This window comes from Pholcus phalangioides, unplaced genomic scaffold, assembly GCF_987345545.1.
Source record: "Pholcus phalangioides strain wild (caught in Gottingen) unplaced genomic scaffold, Ppha-v1.0 ptg000007l_1, whole genome shotgun sequence".
Classification (NCBI taxonomy): domain Eukaryota; kingdom Metazoa; phylum Arthropoda; class Arachnida; order Araneae; family Pholcidae; genus Pholcus; species Pholcus phalangioides.
In genome coordinates this window covers 2,282,512-2,300,678 of record NW_028301600.1, presented here as the reverse complement: position 1 = coordinate 2,300,678, position 18,167 = coordinate 2,282,512, and the positions used below count along the sequence as shown (strand labels likewise).

The following is an 18,167-nucleotide window of genomic DNA, read 5'->3' as shown; positions in this document are numbered from 1 at the left end:
ACTGATGGAGGTCGCCGGTCTTCTGCTACAGGGGGTTGTCAGAAACACTTTCCTGGCCTTCTCTAAAACAGGCGAACCACTCGTACACACACTTCATGGACAGTGCTTGATCTTCATAAACACGTACCAGCATCGCGTTGCAACGTATCCATGGGCCCCCCGGCGTAAAAGTCTGAAGTCAGCATCGCATAAATGTTTACTTGTTTTTTATCGGCGGCGGTGGTCGTGTGGCAGCGATCGAGGCCGATTTTGATGTTGCCGGCATGCGATCATATGCAAATTATTTTTGTGGAATGCTGAATATTTAGCGAGAGACGGCGTGTCGCCGGTGGATGAATGGTCCTAAAGTCAAAACCGGTTTTTGATGTATAAAAGCGCCTCTCTCGATCTCACTAATTGCATTCATTCCTTCGTTCATTAAACTATTCACCTCTTGCTTTGGCTACTTGAGTAGCTTGTTCTTGATTTCGGTCATAAAATTTTAATATAATATACAAATACAAATACAAATACAACGCCACAACAGGCAAAATGCCCAACGAGGTGGCTGATAAAAAGATGCCCATAAAAATATGGTTGTCATATGTTTCAAAAATACAGCAACCCAATTAAAAATGCAATTAACACAAATTACAAACAATATATACACATGATAAAATATTATACGATGCCCATAAAGATTACTTATGGTTGTCTTATTCTAAGAATGGATAGCTTCTCGATTTACCCCCAACATGTTTATCGTATTTCTTTTTAAACGTGTCAATTGTGTTACAATTTACTACCTCCGGGGGTAAGCTATTCCATTTATTGACAACCCTATTGGAGAAAAATTCCCTGCGACACCATAACCTTGCATTGTCCCTCACCAATCGATACTGGTGTCCCCTTGTAAAAGCAGTCGATTGGCGGTGTACTAAAAGTTCATGGTCCATCCTATCCATCCCATTGAAAATTTTGAACACTTCGATCATATCTCCTCGACACCTGCGTTCATCCAATGTAAACATATTCAAAAAATGAAGTCTTTCTTCATAACTCAAGCCCTGTGTGCCAATAAGGACACGCGTAGCTCTTCTCTGCACCCCTTCAACCAAGTCTATGTCCCTCTGTAGGTATGGTCTCCAAAACCTTACAGCATACTCCAGTCCAGGACGAACTAAGCCTCGAAAAAGAGGAAGAATGACTTTAGGAGAACGCGAAGAGACCTTTTTGAAAATGAGACCAAGCATTCTATTCGATTTTTTGACAACCGCTGAACAATGTTCAGAAAACTTAAGTCGCTCGTCAATGAGAATTCCCAAATCGGTGACTCTAGTTGCATCCGGGATAGTGACACCATTCAACTCGTAAGAGAACCGTGGGTTGTTCGAACCAAAATGAGCGACCATGCACTTATCTACGCTAAACGTCATGCTCCATTCATTTGCCCATGCTGCAATCTTGTTTAAGTTGGTCTGGAGCAACTCCCTATCGCTTTCATTCCCGATTACCCCCATTAGCTTCACATCATCTGCGAATTTGCTAGTAATTCCATCGATACCCTGATCGAGTTTATCGATAAAAAGTGAAAAAAGTATGGGGCCAAGGACACTTCCCTGAGGAACTCCACTTGTGACGTCTGTCCAACCAGAGAATTCCCCGTTCACCATAACTCGTTGCGACCTATCTCTTAACCACGATTCTATCCAATTCAGCAAGTTGCCCCCTATTCCAATCTCGTGTAAACGCTTCAAGAGTTTGCCATGTTGGACCCGATCGAATGCCTTCTGGAAATCAAGGTAAACAACGTCGACATTTTTGCTCTTACCCAAAGCCTTAGTCACGTAATCATAGAAGCAAAGGAGGTTAGTTACACATGACTTCCCCTTCCTGAACCCATGCTGATTATCCGACAATACATTATTCTCGTCTATCCACTTCACAAACTGCCTTTTGATGATAATTTCCAAAATTTTCGAGAGGGAGCTCGTCAAACTCACTGGACGATAATTAGACACCACTTCTCTACTACCCTTCTTAAATATCGGAACAACGTTAGCCAGTTTCCAATCTCTCGGGACGATACCCTCAGCAACACTACTCCTGTATATCTGTGCGACTGGCCCCAACAATTCATTAGCACCTTCCCTGAGAACCCTGGGATAGATATCATCTGGTCCTGGTGCTTTGCTTGCACATACATTTCTTAGAAGATTTAGGACCTCCACGTCTTCCACTTGAATATCGTTGAGCGTTTTATTACCCCCTGCAACACCCGTATATCGAATATCATTATCTCCATTAAAAACCGACGCGAAAAAGTCATTGAAAACACTATACATGCCTACATTGCTCTCTACTTTTGAGCCTCCTATCGAGAGGGGGCCAACTGTCCCCTTACATCCATTATTGACGTATCGAAAAAATGATTTTGGGTCAGAGCCAATGTTATCTGCCAACCTAGATTCAACTTGCTTTTTACTATCCCTTATCGCTTTCTTCAACAGTCTTCTTTTATCAGTAAACAATGATAGGTCACCTCGTCCACTTTTATACTCTCTGAATGCTCTTTTCTTTTCAAGATAAAGGTTCCGCACGCTATCCGTGAACCATAGAGGGTGTGATGTACAAACACGCTTTTTTCGAACAAAGGGTATGACGTCGTGCAAAACAGAGGACAGCTTCGTACTAAATTCTTCCCATTGACTTACCACCCCTACTGATTCCAACCGGTCTTTGAAAACTTCCGCTAACCTTCTTCGCAAAACATCAAAGTTAGTTCTCCGAAAACAAGGAACCAGTCTTTTGTTATCAACCTTACCCGAGGAAAAGTTACAGTGAAATCTGACGATACGATGATGACTGGAAGAAAACTCTTCCCCCACCGAAACATGTTCAACAAGATCCTCGCAACTAGTAAGAACTAAATCCAAAATAGCAGTACCCCTAGTGGCTTCTGATACATGCTGATACAAAAAATTTTCGAGCACCAACTTAAGAAAGTCTCTTTCATACTGATTTCCAGATGAAAGGTTCTCCCAATCAATACCCGGGTAATTGAAATCCCCTAGTATGAGAACCCTCTTTCGCTTACACATGTAGGAAATTTCATCATGCATTTTGGCGATGTAGTTTTGATCCCTATTCGGTGGATTGTAACAAACCCCAACAATAAGCTTATGACGTCTTTTGTTCTCAAGTTCAACCCATATGGTTTCAATATCACTTCTCTGTACATTACACTCTCTAGCCTTCAAACATGATTTCACGTATATCAACACTCCACCCCCTTTCCTATCAGATCTATTTCTCAAAAAAGTATCGTATCCGGAGATGTGTAAGAAAGATTCATCCCCATCGTTTGCCCAAGATTCTGTAATGGCTATAAGATCCAAGTCCTCCACAACTATCATAGTTTCTAAAAAATCTTTCTTGTTACCCAAGCTCCTGGCATTTATTAACACACATTTTAATTTGCCCGGTGGTTTGTTGTCAATCGAGAAGCCATCCAAGTCAGAGGTGGGTAATTCCCCGTCAGTACTGTTGTGATTATCATTAACTAACCCGCATTCCCGACTACGTGGTCTGGGAGTAAAAAACCTGACCTAAGACTATCGTAAACCTCCCATATGATCTAAATGACTACCATTCTTGTTCCCGGCGAGTCCGGTGAAGATGTCTTTATAAAAGCTAAATAACCAATTAACGAGTCTTGCAGTTCAACCCGTGACTAGTTGCCTTCTGGCAGATGAAACCTTGAATGGTCTGTTTCGTGACGAAACTTCTGCTCTAACGCTATAGAAATGTCCAGTACCTCTATCTTAGACGTTCAACTGGCTGTCTCCGATGAACTGTCATAGATGATTGCTGGGAGGTCTACCTGGAAACTGGTTGCTGACGACTTGTTCTGAAACCTGGGACACTGTTCTTCGGTTGGTTCCACGACATGAATGGATCTACATCGCTATCGTAACTAGTGCACTTGCATCTCTTGGTCTGCGAGAAGAAACGTGATGTCCGGCTAAATGGACATGGACTTCTGCAGTGAGATCCACGCTTTTTTATAACTAAAATTGATGTCAGAATAATTGACTTTAATGCAAAAAATATTGTTTTAATGAACGAAGTCTAACTTAATGTAAAATAACCGTTACTGTAATAAAGCCTTTTGAAGTGATACAAAACAACTTGTTTGTTTGTTTCCTGCTTATTGTCTGCCTTTAACTGGATAATTCGAACCAGGCACGTAACCACATTAAGGGATGTTACAGCGCGAGTTTCTTTCGGTGTCTTGCCAAGCTTAAAACAAAACTTTAAATTGATCTTTTGTTCGTTCATTTTCCTGTTCTCAGTTAAGAACCAATGCACTAAACAAGCACTTTGTAAAACAAGTCTTTCACGGGACACAAATGACACTCAACTGAACAACGGTGGCGGCAGATGGTCAACACCTGCCGCTACGCATGTGCAGCATTTTGCTTTGCCAGTGTTGCCAGATCGGCCGTTCGGACTTCATTCCCCGAACTTTATTGTCAGAGGTTGTATATTATCTCATCATTAGATGGAGTTGAACAATTATATTTCAAGGTCTGGGGTTATTATCTTCGCCATGCTTTGCAAAGCTGCATCTGCAAGCGTTTATTCTATCTTATAATTAGTAACATACAAGGAAAAATAAAACTTACAATAAATTATAAAACTTAATGTCATTTTTAACATGAATTACTGAGAAATATTTTTTTGCATTCATTTTGAACTGGAACAACACATGTGGTCATTGGATTTAATAAATTAAGAATTCAATATTTCTGATTAGAAAACATTAGTTTTACAAATGAAATTTTATTATTGTTTTTATGATTTCAAGTATACAGCAAAGAATACCAGTTTTAATATTTTTATAAAAAAAAAGTCAATCAAAATATATTTTAATAGCTTCAAACTTCCAAAAAAAGAAAAGCGTGCACATCTTCATAAAAAGGGACACCGTTGGTAGCACACAGAGAGATTAATTGGCCAGATGACTGGTTAAATTAACCCATCATAAGGAAAACTTTTATCGAAGATTGCCTGATGCAAATGTGTTAAGGTTCTGCCACACAATATGGTAATTTTTATAGAAGAGCTGGCTTGTTCTCCATTTAATGTGAAGAACATTGCAAAAATGACTTTGAATGATTTGACTGATTGATCAACCAAACTGATTAAAAAATAAATTTGTTAGCTGTTCACAAATAGATTTTTGACAAAATAAAAATCTGCATATCAATTACTTAGATAGAGAACCTTGTACACATAAATTTTTTCTGAAAATGACTGTGACAGTTTTAGATTCTAAACATCATATCTCCCCTATTACAGCTGTTAATAAAAAAATAATAATCAACATCAATCTTCTCTCTATGGACAAAAAAGGAACAGCATGTCAGTTCTGTTGGTATTAAGAGCGCACAAGTGCATGCAAATATTTTTCTGTTTATATATATATTGTTTTTGTGAAGACAAATGTTGGTTGTTATAATGATACGATGTGATAATGATCTGTTACGCAGCACAGATGTTTTTCATCGAATAAATGTTCCTACAATTTTAATAATTAATGAATGTTTTCTTTAACCACGACCTCAAATGGTAGCAGAGAGTGGTTCCTAATCTTCGTGGTTGATAATGCAATGTTTGCGATCGACATCCAAGTGGCTGAACATTTTTTTGCGATCATATCTATGTGAATGAACATTGGCGTGACTATATCCTGTGTGGCAATAATCAAGGTGTGGTGAACATGGAAAAGCAGCATATTCCTGTTCCTTTGCTGACAGCTACAAATTATCATATCTGGAGTATGAAGATGGAGGCAGCACTTTGCCTGAAAGGACTTTTATATGTTCTCGAAGGTCAAGAACTGCCTGCTCCAGCAGAAGGACAAGCCGAAAGCAAAGAGAGATTGAATTGGAGGAAACATGACAGAGAAGCAGTTGCCTACATTAAACTCTCTCTCTCAGATGAACAAGCGTTGCAGTATGCTTCGGAAAAACACACTAAAACACTTTGGCAGAAAATCAAGGACAATTTTACTGGAATGGCAGATGATCGAAAGATTGATATTGCTCAAGAACTAAAAGATCTAGAGTTGACTCATACCGAGACCATCAACGACTATGTGGCAAGGGACAGAGGTCTTTCAACTAAGTGCATGTCTTTAGGACTGGTAATTTCACAGAGAGAACTCGTGTATCACACTGTTCGAGGACTGAGAGGAAAATTTACGAAAATTCGAGAGATCCTGAAAACTCAATGAGAGAAACGTGAATTCTACGTGAAGAGGAGAAAGAAATCCAACGTCGGCAAACTCCCTGGACTAGTGAAGGTGCATTTGTGACAAGAAAGGATCGTCAAAAGACTGAACGAGTGTGCTACATCTGCCGGAAACCTGGACATCTTGCCAGAAGATGTTTCAAGCGGACTACCCGGTATTTTTCCAAGCAAACTAGAGACTATTGTGAAAATCGAATGGGACAAAACTTCAAGGCAACTTCTCCTAAACGAGTCAGTTATGCGGATGGAGGTGAAAGTGGAAAACAGGATCATGCATTTCAAGTCAAATACAGTCATATTAAAGGTAAAAATGTTTGGATTGTAGATAGTGGAGCCAGTGCTCATATGACTAATAATATTAGTTTGTTTGATGAATTTTTGACGCATAATAATGCTATACATCAAGCTGGTAAAGAATCTGTTCTAAAACCTAAAGGTTCTGGTACGGTTAGAATTAAATACATAAATAATGGTAAAGAAATGCTTATCACAATGTATAATGTTTTGTATGTACCAAATCTTAGATATAATCTATTATCACTTCCAACTCTCATGAAGAAGGGTTATGACATTCGTTCTGGATGCGATGCAATGCATATTTGTAAAAACGGTGAAACCATATTAACTGCTGAAATTAATCACAAACGTTTGCAAACTGAGCTAATTCCAAATACTAAATTGTCAAATTTAGTACAGATAAATGAAACTCCGCCAGATTTAAATTTGAGCGAACTATGGCATAAAAGGCTATCGCATTTAAATTCTGAGTATGTGAATAAGATGATTGAAAATAATTTAGTTAAAGGTCTAAATATTAGTGTTAGCAATAATTTGCAATGTGATGCATGTGATATTTGTAAAATAACTTGTAAACCTCACAAAAATGTGACAGTGAATCAAAGTAAGTCAATACTTGAATTATGTCATGCTAATGTATGTGGGCCTTTTCAAATTGATTCTCTAAAAGGTTCAAGATATTTATTGATTATTGTCGATGATTTTTCGGGTATGTATTTCACATATTTCATGAAACACAAAAGTGAAACTTTTGAAGAACTGTTGAAGTTCAAAAATTTATATGAAAACTTAATGAACACTCGAATTAAAAGATTCCGAACTGATAATGGAGGTGAATTCATGAATAAAGCCTTCGAACAACTTTTTGATAGATCCGGAGTAAAACATGAAAAAACTATTCCTTATTGTCCGGAGAACAACGGTAAAAGTGAAAGAGCGATCAGAGTCCTCACAGATCGAGCTCGAACAATTCTTCACGAAAGTAATTTACCCCATTGTTTTTGGGCAGAAGCTATTGCGTGCAGCAATTATGTGACTAATTTTACACCGTGCAAAGGGAAAGCAAAAACGCTGTATGAAATTTTCTTCGGTGTAAAACCGGATGTTAGTCAACTTTGTGTCTTTGGATGCATCGCATATTTCCACTCTCCGAGAATGTTCCGTGCAAAGCTAGATCCATCAGGTAGACGTGGAATTATGTTAGGATATTCCAGAGAAAGAAACGGATATCGTGTCTATGATATCGACAAGAAAATAGTTGTGGAATCACGATCTGTTAAGTTCAATGAATCGATCATGGGAAGTAAATTTTTGGATCACAAAATTGAACAGTCACTTGTGTGGAACATAGATAAATTGATTTTTGAAAATGAATTGAGCCAAAATAATGAACACACGACTGATTCCGATGTTGATCGAGAAAAATCTACATCAAAACCAGGTAGATCACTGGGTTCTACGGAAGAAAAATTTACAGAAGCAAACGTAGCGCGAATACTCAAGGAAGAACAACGACTTTTAGAACTGGGTGTGAAACGATCGGAACGGCTAAAAAACTTAAACGCAAATTTGATCGAAAATGAAAATCCTAAAACGGTTGATGAAGCAAAGCTGAGGGACGATTGGCCCGAATGGAAACAAGCGATGATGGAGGAGATAAATTCCATGAATGTACACAACATTTTCAAAATCGTGGATAAACCAGAGAATGAAAAAATAGGCTAATTCCTAGCAAATGGGTTTTTTCCATAAAACAAAATTCAAACAAGATTAAACATAAAGCTCAATTAGTAGCAGTGGCTTATGGACCAATGAAACAAAGGGATTACGATGAATCGTATTCTCCAGTAATAAATATAGAATCACTCTGATTACTACTTGCATTAGTTCCAAAATTAAACTTAAGAATGAAATGTTAATGTAATGTGAAAACCGCATACTTATAAGGAAGTGAAACTGTATATTTAATGATTCCTCCAGGATTTGAAAATCATTATGGAAATAATAAAGTTTGTAAGTTACAACGAAGTATTTATGGTTTGCCACAGTCTGGCCAAAATTGGCATTCTAAACTTAAAAGTATATTATTAGAAGTTGGATTCAAACAGTTGGCTTCCGATAATTGCATATTTGTGTTTGATAATTCAAATGATTTTATTGTTTTGTGTATTTATGTAGATGACTTGGCAATTTTCATTGACAATCCCAGAGTTTCTAATGATATTATCAAGAAATTAAATGTACATTTTGATCTCAATGAAACAACTAATAAAAATAAGTTTTTAGGACTAGAAATAACTCAAAATGATTCAAACATAGAAATTAGTCAGAAGGATTATATTGAATCAATTTTACTGAAGCACGGAATGAATAATTGCAGTTCTGTCAAAACTCCCATGTGCAAAGATGATGTATCATTAAAGTTGGCATTAAATGAGCCTTAGATTCGAAAAAATATCTAGAAATGATTGGTGAACTCTCCTACCTAGCCAATAGAACACGACCTGACTTGAGTTACGTTGTAAGTTATTTGTCTCAATTTAATAAAAATCCAGAAAAGAAACATTTTACTATGATCAAGAGAGTGCATAGGTATCTAAATGGAACTAAAAATTATGTTTTACGTTATTACAATCGATGTGGATACCTTGAGGCATATGCTGATGCAAGTTGGGGTAATGCAGAAGGAGGGAAGTCCTTCTCAGGATCCCTCATCAAAGTTGGATCTTCGCTGATTATCTGGAAAGGTGTGAAACAAAAAATGGTTGGACTATCGACCTGTGAAGTGGAATTGTATTCCATAGCGGAGACTGCTAAAAATGTTCTTTGGATGTATAATTTATTACAAGAACTGAATTGTATAAAATTCTTGATTACTCCTGTAATCATATATTCTGATAATCAAGCAGCTATTGATTGGTGTAATAGTGTTAAATCTTTGACGAGAACTCATCATGTAAATTTAAGGTTTCATTTCGTAAAAGATCTTTTAAGTGAAAAGATTATTGATCTAAAATATTTATCGACTGATTTGATGATTGCTGATTTTTTAACAAAACATGTACCTGCCAACCTGTTGATTTGGTGTTTGAAAAAAATTTGTTTGTTGTAATTGAATTTAAAAAAAAAAAGATTTTGCATGCTCTCAGGGAGGATATGTTGGTATTAAGAGCGCACAAGTACATGCAAATTGAACTCGTCAGATGACGTCATATTTTTCTGTTTATATATATCTTGTTTTCGTGAAGACAAATGTTGGTTGTTATATTCATACGATGTGATAATGATCAGTTAGGCACGGATGTTTTTCATGGAATAAATGTTCCTAGAATTTTAATCATTGATGAATGTTTTCTTTAACCATGACCTCAAGTTCTTGGCCAACTTTAATGGAAAAACCATTAATTTTCGGTGAATTTGGATAGTACTTTAATGGTTGGTTTTACATATTTATACCGTTTTTTATAGTGTTTATTATTGATAGGTGTTTTAACGAGCTATTTGTTAATTACCAAAGTGCTATAACAAGCTATTTTTTGTCCTTCCTGTAAAGTTGGTAATTCTTTACATACAGTCTACACTTGTTTTACAAACTCATGTGTGTGGATTTGAATAATTAGTTCATAAAATCAAAAATTTGTGAATGGAAAAAACGTTCAAAAGAATCCTATATTGTTTGGGACCAGAAAACTGGTTTGTAATATGTACAGTTCATATAATCAAAGTTCCTAAAATCAAGCGTTGACTGTATGAGGTTTTCTTCTACGCCATCGGATATACAGTTCCTTAAACTGAAAATTTATTAAAAATCAATTACTAATCAAGTAGGCATTTGTCTTTCTTTTCACTTACCTTAAAATAGCTCTGCATAATATTTTGGAAATTGAAACTTCTCAATTAAAACAATTTATCCTGGTAGCGAACGCATAGGCCCACTTTTTATAAAGTGGGATCATCCTCTTAAGCCACGGACATGAACTTCATTCCTTCAGTAGATAGGTTTGAAGGTTTTAACTTCATAGTGCCATTGAAAAACTGTCATTTCGGTCAAAAATAAGGTTTTTTTATGAGGAAAATAAATTGGGGTGTAGAAAGTCTTATACTCATTTTTGCATGATCTTCAAACTATTTTGTGCCCTAAAAGATGCTACTGATTCTTATGAAAATGGAATGTGACTGTTAGAGGAAATTTTAGCAGTGATAAGTGAAAAATAAGTGTATGAAGAAACCATTTTTAAACAAAAATACTGGATAATATAAAGTTGGTGCCTTTTGAATAAAAAGAAACATTCATTTCCTTGCATTTTAATGTTATCACTAAAAATAACATTATGGTCTTTGCGATCTGTTATACTCTTATGATGGAATTTTAACATGCACTTTTGCCATATCAAATAAAAAATACCATGCAATGTCCTAATTTTTAGAACTAGAAAAAATTTAAATCCTGTCTAAACTAAATTTTTGTTATTTTTTACCTCAGTTTCTTCATGGTTAGATGAGCCAATAGAATATCTGTTATGATCCCATAGAACATTTAACGCAAAATCATGATCCCAGAATGGTTCTTCATACTTCAAATATACTTTATTAAGAACATCAAACCCCATACACATTATAGCATCTCTCTTTCGTTGTGGCAAAGGTGGATTAAACATTGACGTGATGGCATTTTTCAGGCATCCTAATGGGATAGTGATTATCACATGATCTCCTCTATAAATAGATCCATCATAGCAAATCACTTCAATAGGTTTCAGCTTGGCAACATCGCAATCTCTTTTCTCTTTATCATATTTTAAATTGACTTTACATACTTCTTTGTTTTTTAAAATCCAGTCTGAAGGTAAACTTGATAATAAAATATTCAAAACACTTGAATAACCATATTTCAATTCCACTAGAGGTTCACCTTTACATTCACGATAACGATGAATCAAATTGGCAGAAACTAAGTCCAAATTGGAACATCCATTCACTTCACATTGATATTTTATATACCACTGAAAAACAGAATATTTCAGCTCCTTAAAACAACTACCTTTATCATCAGACAAATATCTGTTGAAGCAACTTTGCAAATAATCCAATAAACTTAGCTCATGTTTTGGCACTTTTTCTTGAAGTTCACAAATACTTTTCTCTAAAAACTCAACAGTTTCCAGAATAACCTGCTTTTTTTCTTTACAAGTGACATTTGACCAGGAAAACAGTAATTCAGAAGAAGGATTTTGTTCAACCAAGGAATTCAATTGAGCCAAGTCATATATGATATTGCCTTCTTGACCATGTATCCATTGAGCTCCCATTTCTATAGTACTGGATCCTGAAAAAAAAAAATCAAGTAAGAACAAATTCATGGTTTTTATCAAATGAGAAATGCTGGAACCTATGTACTGATGTCGTTCTAACAAAACCAATTTTTTTAATAGGTGTTTGCGAAAGTGAGCAATATCGTTCCCTGGGTGGCTATGAAATGGTCTGGGGGAACAGTGGAAGCTAGGATTATAATATATCCAAGGATCCTATGCTAATTTGGGGATGATGAGGAAAGTAAATTTATGGTTTGGGAAACTGATGGTATGGTAAATTACCAAACATCATCAATCAATAAATGATTTGTTGTTTAGTTAAGCTTACTGAGCTTAATTAAACAACAAATTGAGCAAAAACCAATTTTTTAAATAGGTGTTTGCGAAAGTGAGCAATATCGTTCCCTGGGTGGCTATGGAATGGTCTGGGGGAGCAGTGGAAGCTAGGATTATAATATATCCAAGGATCGTATGTTAATTTGGGGATGATGAGGAAAGTAAATTTAATGTTTGGGAAACTGATGGTATGGTAAATTACCAAACAACATCAATCAATAAATGATTTGTTGTTTAGTTAAGCTTACTGAGCAGGGTTGGTGAAAAAAACCAAAAAACAGGGTTTTTTTTGGTTTAAATCAGGGTTGGTAAAAAATCCAAAAAAACCGGGTTTTTTTTGGTTTAAACCGGTTTTTTTGTTTTAAATAGTATTAACATTAAAAACAATGAAATTTCTAAAAAATCATTCAAACTTCTAATAATTAACTAAAATGAAATGGTTATTAATGTAATTAACACTATTCCCATACTAATTAATCAATAAATATTTCTTACATTTTAACAAAAACCAACTTTTGCAATTTAATTATTTTTTGCTCAACTCAATGGATTACTGTGTGTTTGAAAATTCTTTCAATGTTATTATTAATCATATAGTATATAAAGGTTTTTCTCCAGTTACTTTCAGTATGCTTAATTAGGAAGCTATTTTGAAAAAAGTAATAAAAATTAAGTGAATATAATGTATTTAATGAAGCATAAATAATGCAGATTAATTAGCAATGATTTACGATATACAGGGTGATTATAACTAAGGTATCGATTTCAAAACACTGTAAAAAAGAACGATTGTCAAAATGACTTGAAAATTGACATGAATATTCCTGAAAAAATGCAATTTTATTTGGTAAAGGGGAAAAAATACTTAAAAATGTAAAATTAATGACATCATCCAACATGTGGGAAATTTGCTCGCAGAATGGAAACGATAGCCAGTCATGGCAAAATGATACCTTAATTATAGCGTTGCATGATTTCATAATTCATGGAAACATCACAAAAAACAAAGTAATTGAACAAATAACTACAACTTACTTAAGAAATGTTAAATACGTTGTCCAACCTGAGGTTGAAAGCACAAAAATTGTTGTTCAACAACAGAATCAGAGTATGCCATGGTCATGATGTAGATGTGCTTGCAATTCAGCTTTATTAAACCAAATGCCCCCCTAACATATAGGGAATGTGCTGGAGATTGCAATTCAAAGTGTGCAATCTGACCACTGTTTATTACACCCACAGCCAGAAGTTGCAAGGGTTAAGGTGCATCCTGTCAAAATGGGTCTTCAGCAGGTGCTTTGCTGGTATTGCAATGTGCATCTTGATAGAAGTTCTATCCACACACTGATGCTGTGGAAGTGCTGAAATGATGTGGTTGCACAAAATAGATTATACTGCTGGCCAAGTACAGCATCATCTACTTGCACATTTTGCACTTTTTTCTTTTGCGAAAGAAACTTCCATTGCTTCAGGAGTATCCATGCAAATTTTCAAGTCATTCTGATCAGTACTTATTGTATAGTTTTGGAGAATCAAAATTCAAATTATAATCTCCCTGTATATAGCTGATTATTTTTCATAAATCTGTTACTACTATACAGTAGAACCTTGATTAACTGGGTTTAACAGTGTGTGTGTGAAAGTATAAAAAAAACAACTATTGAATATTAAGACTGGGAGATATACAGTAGGAGATGTGCTACTTCTTATGGGAAAGAAAATGAAAATGTATGTGAGGTAATGTAACAACTAGTACACTGGTCTTTGTCCTTTAAGGACAGCTGGTGTCTTTATTGGATTATAGGACCACCTGCCCCTAGCATGATAGTGTCACTACTGTAGCTGCTTCTTTGTGAAGGGAAAAAGAAACCGTGTGAGATAATACACCACTACATTTAGATGTGTCATGCAGTCCTTATTCATGAATTTGCTACAGAATTTGCATCAGAATTTAGCCAAAGGTTAGAAAATGTGGTAAGAATGAGAAATTTTGGCTTTTATATATAACTTTAAATAACTAAGATACTTCATATGAAAAATATATATATATTCTGGCCACTTTTATGAGACTTTTTGAAAAAAACACTTATAAAATCTTATGTCATTTAAAGATATACCATCAGAATGTACTCCAAGGATATAAAACGTGGTAAAAATGAAACATTTTGGCTAATAATGAACTAATATGATATTTTTCAAGGAAAAAAATGATATTTAGGCAACTTTTATTTGATTTTTTGAAAAAAACCAAATGGTTTTTTTAAAAAAACCACTTGGTTAAAACCAAGGTTTAAACCAACCAACCCTGTCTGAGCTTACCATTTAACTTCATAAATGTTAATAATTTATTTTTTTTCAATTAATGTATCCACATTTTGCATGAATAAATTTGAATATATTATAACTACTACTATTTTTTAAATTAAAAGTGCTATATACAATGCAGTCAAGCAGGAATGTGTTTTAACTACTGAAAGGATCTCGACTCTCTAGTTAAATGAAACACACACACATATACACGGTATATATCCTGTAAGTCCTAATTCAGACCTTTATCTCATCAACTGTTTGTCGTACAGGTATGATTCTAATTTAAGAAATGCTCCAGAAAACCACTCTATACTAGTTTTGGGAGTAAAAATACAGTGTCACAAAATAAAAAAATTTAATTTTTATATGGACACCGTCTTTAAAAAACCCAATTAGAAAGTTGTTGCCCTATCTCTTCTAAGACCAACAAAATAAATTTCATGTTTCTAAGTGCAATATTTACAGAGACATTTCAATCCAAAAATCCGAAAAAAGTTGAGAAAGAACAGCATAAACTAATAGACAATGCTGCTTGTTCTTTCGCTAACTTTTCTCTCCAATTTTTGAATTCAAATATCACAATGAATGCTAAATAACTTTGAAACATGAAATTTTTTTTGTTGGCCTCAGGAGAAATTGGGCAAGGACTTTCTAATTGGTTTTTTTAAGACTGGGTGTCTATATAAAACTCTAATTTTTTTTATTTTGTGACACACTATATTTTCACTCTCAAAACTAGTAAAGAGTGATTTTTTAACACATTTTGAGCATATTTTAAACTGGAACCATGCCTCTACAACAAATGGTTGATTAGACAAAGGCCAAATTAGGACTTACAAGACACATTATATATTAAACATACCACTAGAATCTAGTGCCAATTATAGATGGCAAAGGGGCCGTTCAAGTATTACGTCATCATCAATGGGGCGGGAGGGGGTTTCCGATTTGCTGACTTTTGATGACAAGGGGCGGAGGGGGGTTTGGATAATGCTTACGTCATCAACCACCCTTTATGAAAATATGAGTTAGGATTCATAGGGGCAGAGCTGATGACGAAATTTTGCTGACAAGGGGGAGGGGGTCAAAAATGGCTTAAAATTTGCTTACGTAAAACTTGAACGCCCCTAAAGGCAATCTGCTGGCTGTTTGAAATGGTATCACCATAGAGTATCTACCCAGTGAGTAGGGTGAAAGATACATGAAATTATACTGAGAAATATATATATAATAGTAACATGAGTATACAATACTTTTTCTTCTAGATTGGTTACAAAAGATGATTCAAAACATAGATCTAAAACACTAATAAATGCATATATAAAAAAGAATAGAATAAAAGAAATTATATACGCAGAATAAACAAATTGATACACAGATTGATTATATATATAGTTGTTATTAATTTACAAGGGAAAAATATACTGTAATTCAAGTCTACTTTTGGTGACCTTGACCTTACCTACAAGGGTAACTTTACACCAATGCTGAAAAAAGGATTCAATGTTATCTAGCGGCTATTCTATAATGAATATTTCCACTCAATTTTGATTTTGCCCAACAGGAGAAGTTTTCAGTCAACTAACGTATATCAGTTACTGATACATCTGCCATTTTGGATATCATTTGGTATACATATTTGTGCAGTTTAATTTCAGCTGGAATTTTTGCCAACAAAAACTTAAATTTTCAGCCACAAAATGAAATATGCATCAGTAACTTAAACATTGATGACTGATAAAGTCTCCTGTGTCGCAGAATTTAAACTGTTTGGAAATATTCATGAGAATAGCTGTTACGTGTCATTGAATCTTTTTTCAGTATTGGTGCAAAGTCGCCCCAGATTACGGTGGCAAGCAAAAGAAGTTCGGTGCACACGAGTTCCAAGGAAAGACTGCGATTTCTGTTGGTTGCCTTTGTAGCATAGTGGTCTAGGGCGTTCACCCAGAAAGTGAAAGGACGTGGGTTCGATTCCCTGCAAAGGCAGTTGAATTTTTTCTTTCCAAAAATTCATCTTCCCAACAACCAGTTGTTTAAAACCTTTGTATGGTAGCAGAGAGTGACGTCATCTTTGCATAAGTTGCCATTTGGTGGCAGCGTCAGCCATTGTGAGCTTGGCCTGAATCAGCTTCAAGGAAAGAGCGTGAGATTCATTGCCTTTGTATTCTAGGGCGTTCACCCGGAAAGTGAAAGGATATGGGTTCGATTCCCCGCAAAGACAGTAGAATTTTCTCTTTCGAAAAATTCATCTTCGCAACAGGAATTTAAAAACCTTCGTATAAAAATTATAATCAACTTCTATGAGGTTTAGTTATTTTTTTAACAAGTTTTTCTTCCCGTATTTATGTATCTCTCTCATTTCTCATTATTCCACTTTGGAAAAAAAATTGTTTTCAAAGACTTGAAAATTGATTTTTTTTCAAGGACTTTTCAATAACCATATGAAGCTTGACACTAGTGGGTAAACAGAACTGGAGCTATGAAGATAGACCCAATTACTTAATGTTTTACTGAAAACTTTATGTGGGGTGAAGATATGATTGAATCATTTAACCACTTCACATTCAAGCTGTTGGCAATAAATTTTAATGATCTGTATGAGACGTATAGACGATAAACGTGGTAACCTTGTTCTATGTTTAAAAAAGGAAGAAAAGGAAAGAAAGAAAGAAAAAAATAAATAAGGGTGGGGAGGAACAATACAGATATATATTGGATAAGAGAGTATTAGTACAGTGCCTCGCTTTTTCACCCTCAACTACAAACTTGTTCTCTTTCTCACTTCTATGTACAGTATATGTATAATAAAAAGATTACCTCTGAGAAAGATACATTATATATGTGTGTGGGGAGGGAGAATGCTGTGGAGAACAAGGGGAAAAAAGCTGAGGAGAACCACCACCGTTACCTCACATGCTCATTATCAGTTTACCATTATCTCATTGAGATATCATGGTAGTGGGACAACAGGGGGACACACACACACACACACACTCTTTGTTTCATATGGTTACAATAAACCTTCGCCATGAGAAAAAAAGGGATTGAAGTCAGCCAGCTAGATTGAATTTATTTCACTGGCTTTTGGACGCAATATTACATCCCTGATCATAAAGGGGTTAAGATTTTCAATGAAATTGATGATTTATTTTTATTGAAAATCGATGATCAATGATAAAACATTGGGTTATCTTCAGGACTGGTTCTACATTTCTTCACACGTTACTCAGCGAACAGAATATTAGCATAGCTGTTTGAACGAGAAGTTGAGGTCAAAGAAAATTGTACCCGTTTAGAAAATGATGGTATAAACCTAGGGTTACCAGATTCGAAAATGGAAAGGGGGACACCTTTCGCATAGTGTGCCAAAGTCAGAATTTTATAACTTTCCTTTATCTTTGAAGATTTACTGTTTAACAACTTGTCAAAAGAAAAAAATTTTCCAAGATGCCTACATTTGCTCATACTGAAATTGTGATTTTACCAGTTCCAATTTCAAGTAATCCAAAACATATTAAAATAATTTGAATGAAATAAACAATTTTAACATTGAATCAGATAGGAAATTCAAGGGAGTTTGTAAAAGTTTGAACTATCCAAGAATTTGAATTTAAC

General features: G+C 35.1%; 1 protein-coding gene and 1 non-coding gene across 10 annotated transcripts in view; one reads left to right on the top strand and one right to left on the bottom strand.

The window, feature by feature from the left end:
• The window catches only part of LOC149084790 (peroxisomal N(1)-acetyl-spermine/spermidine oxidase-like), a 199,078-nt gene that overhangs the window by 158,082 nt on the left and 22,829 nt on the right, over positions 1–18,167 (bottom strand). For all 9 annotated transcript variants that reach the window (XR_016192759.1, XR_016192758.1, XR_016192761.1 and 6 more), the window contains exon 3: positions 11,073–11,920. Coding sequence is in view for 4 of the 9 variants with exons in the window: in XM_089232531.1 (XP_089088657.1) it covers positions 11,073–11,920 (848 nt within the window). In the remaining 5 variants the exon portion in view is untranslated. The remainder of the gene's footprint in view (positions 1–11,072; positions 11,921–18,167) is intronic.
• Positions 16,465–16,538, top strand: TRNAS-AGA (transfer RNA serine (anticodon AGA)). The gene has a single exon. It is a non-coding gene; the product is annotated as a tRNA-Ser (tRNA).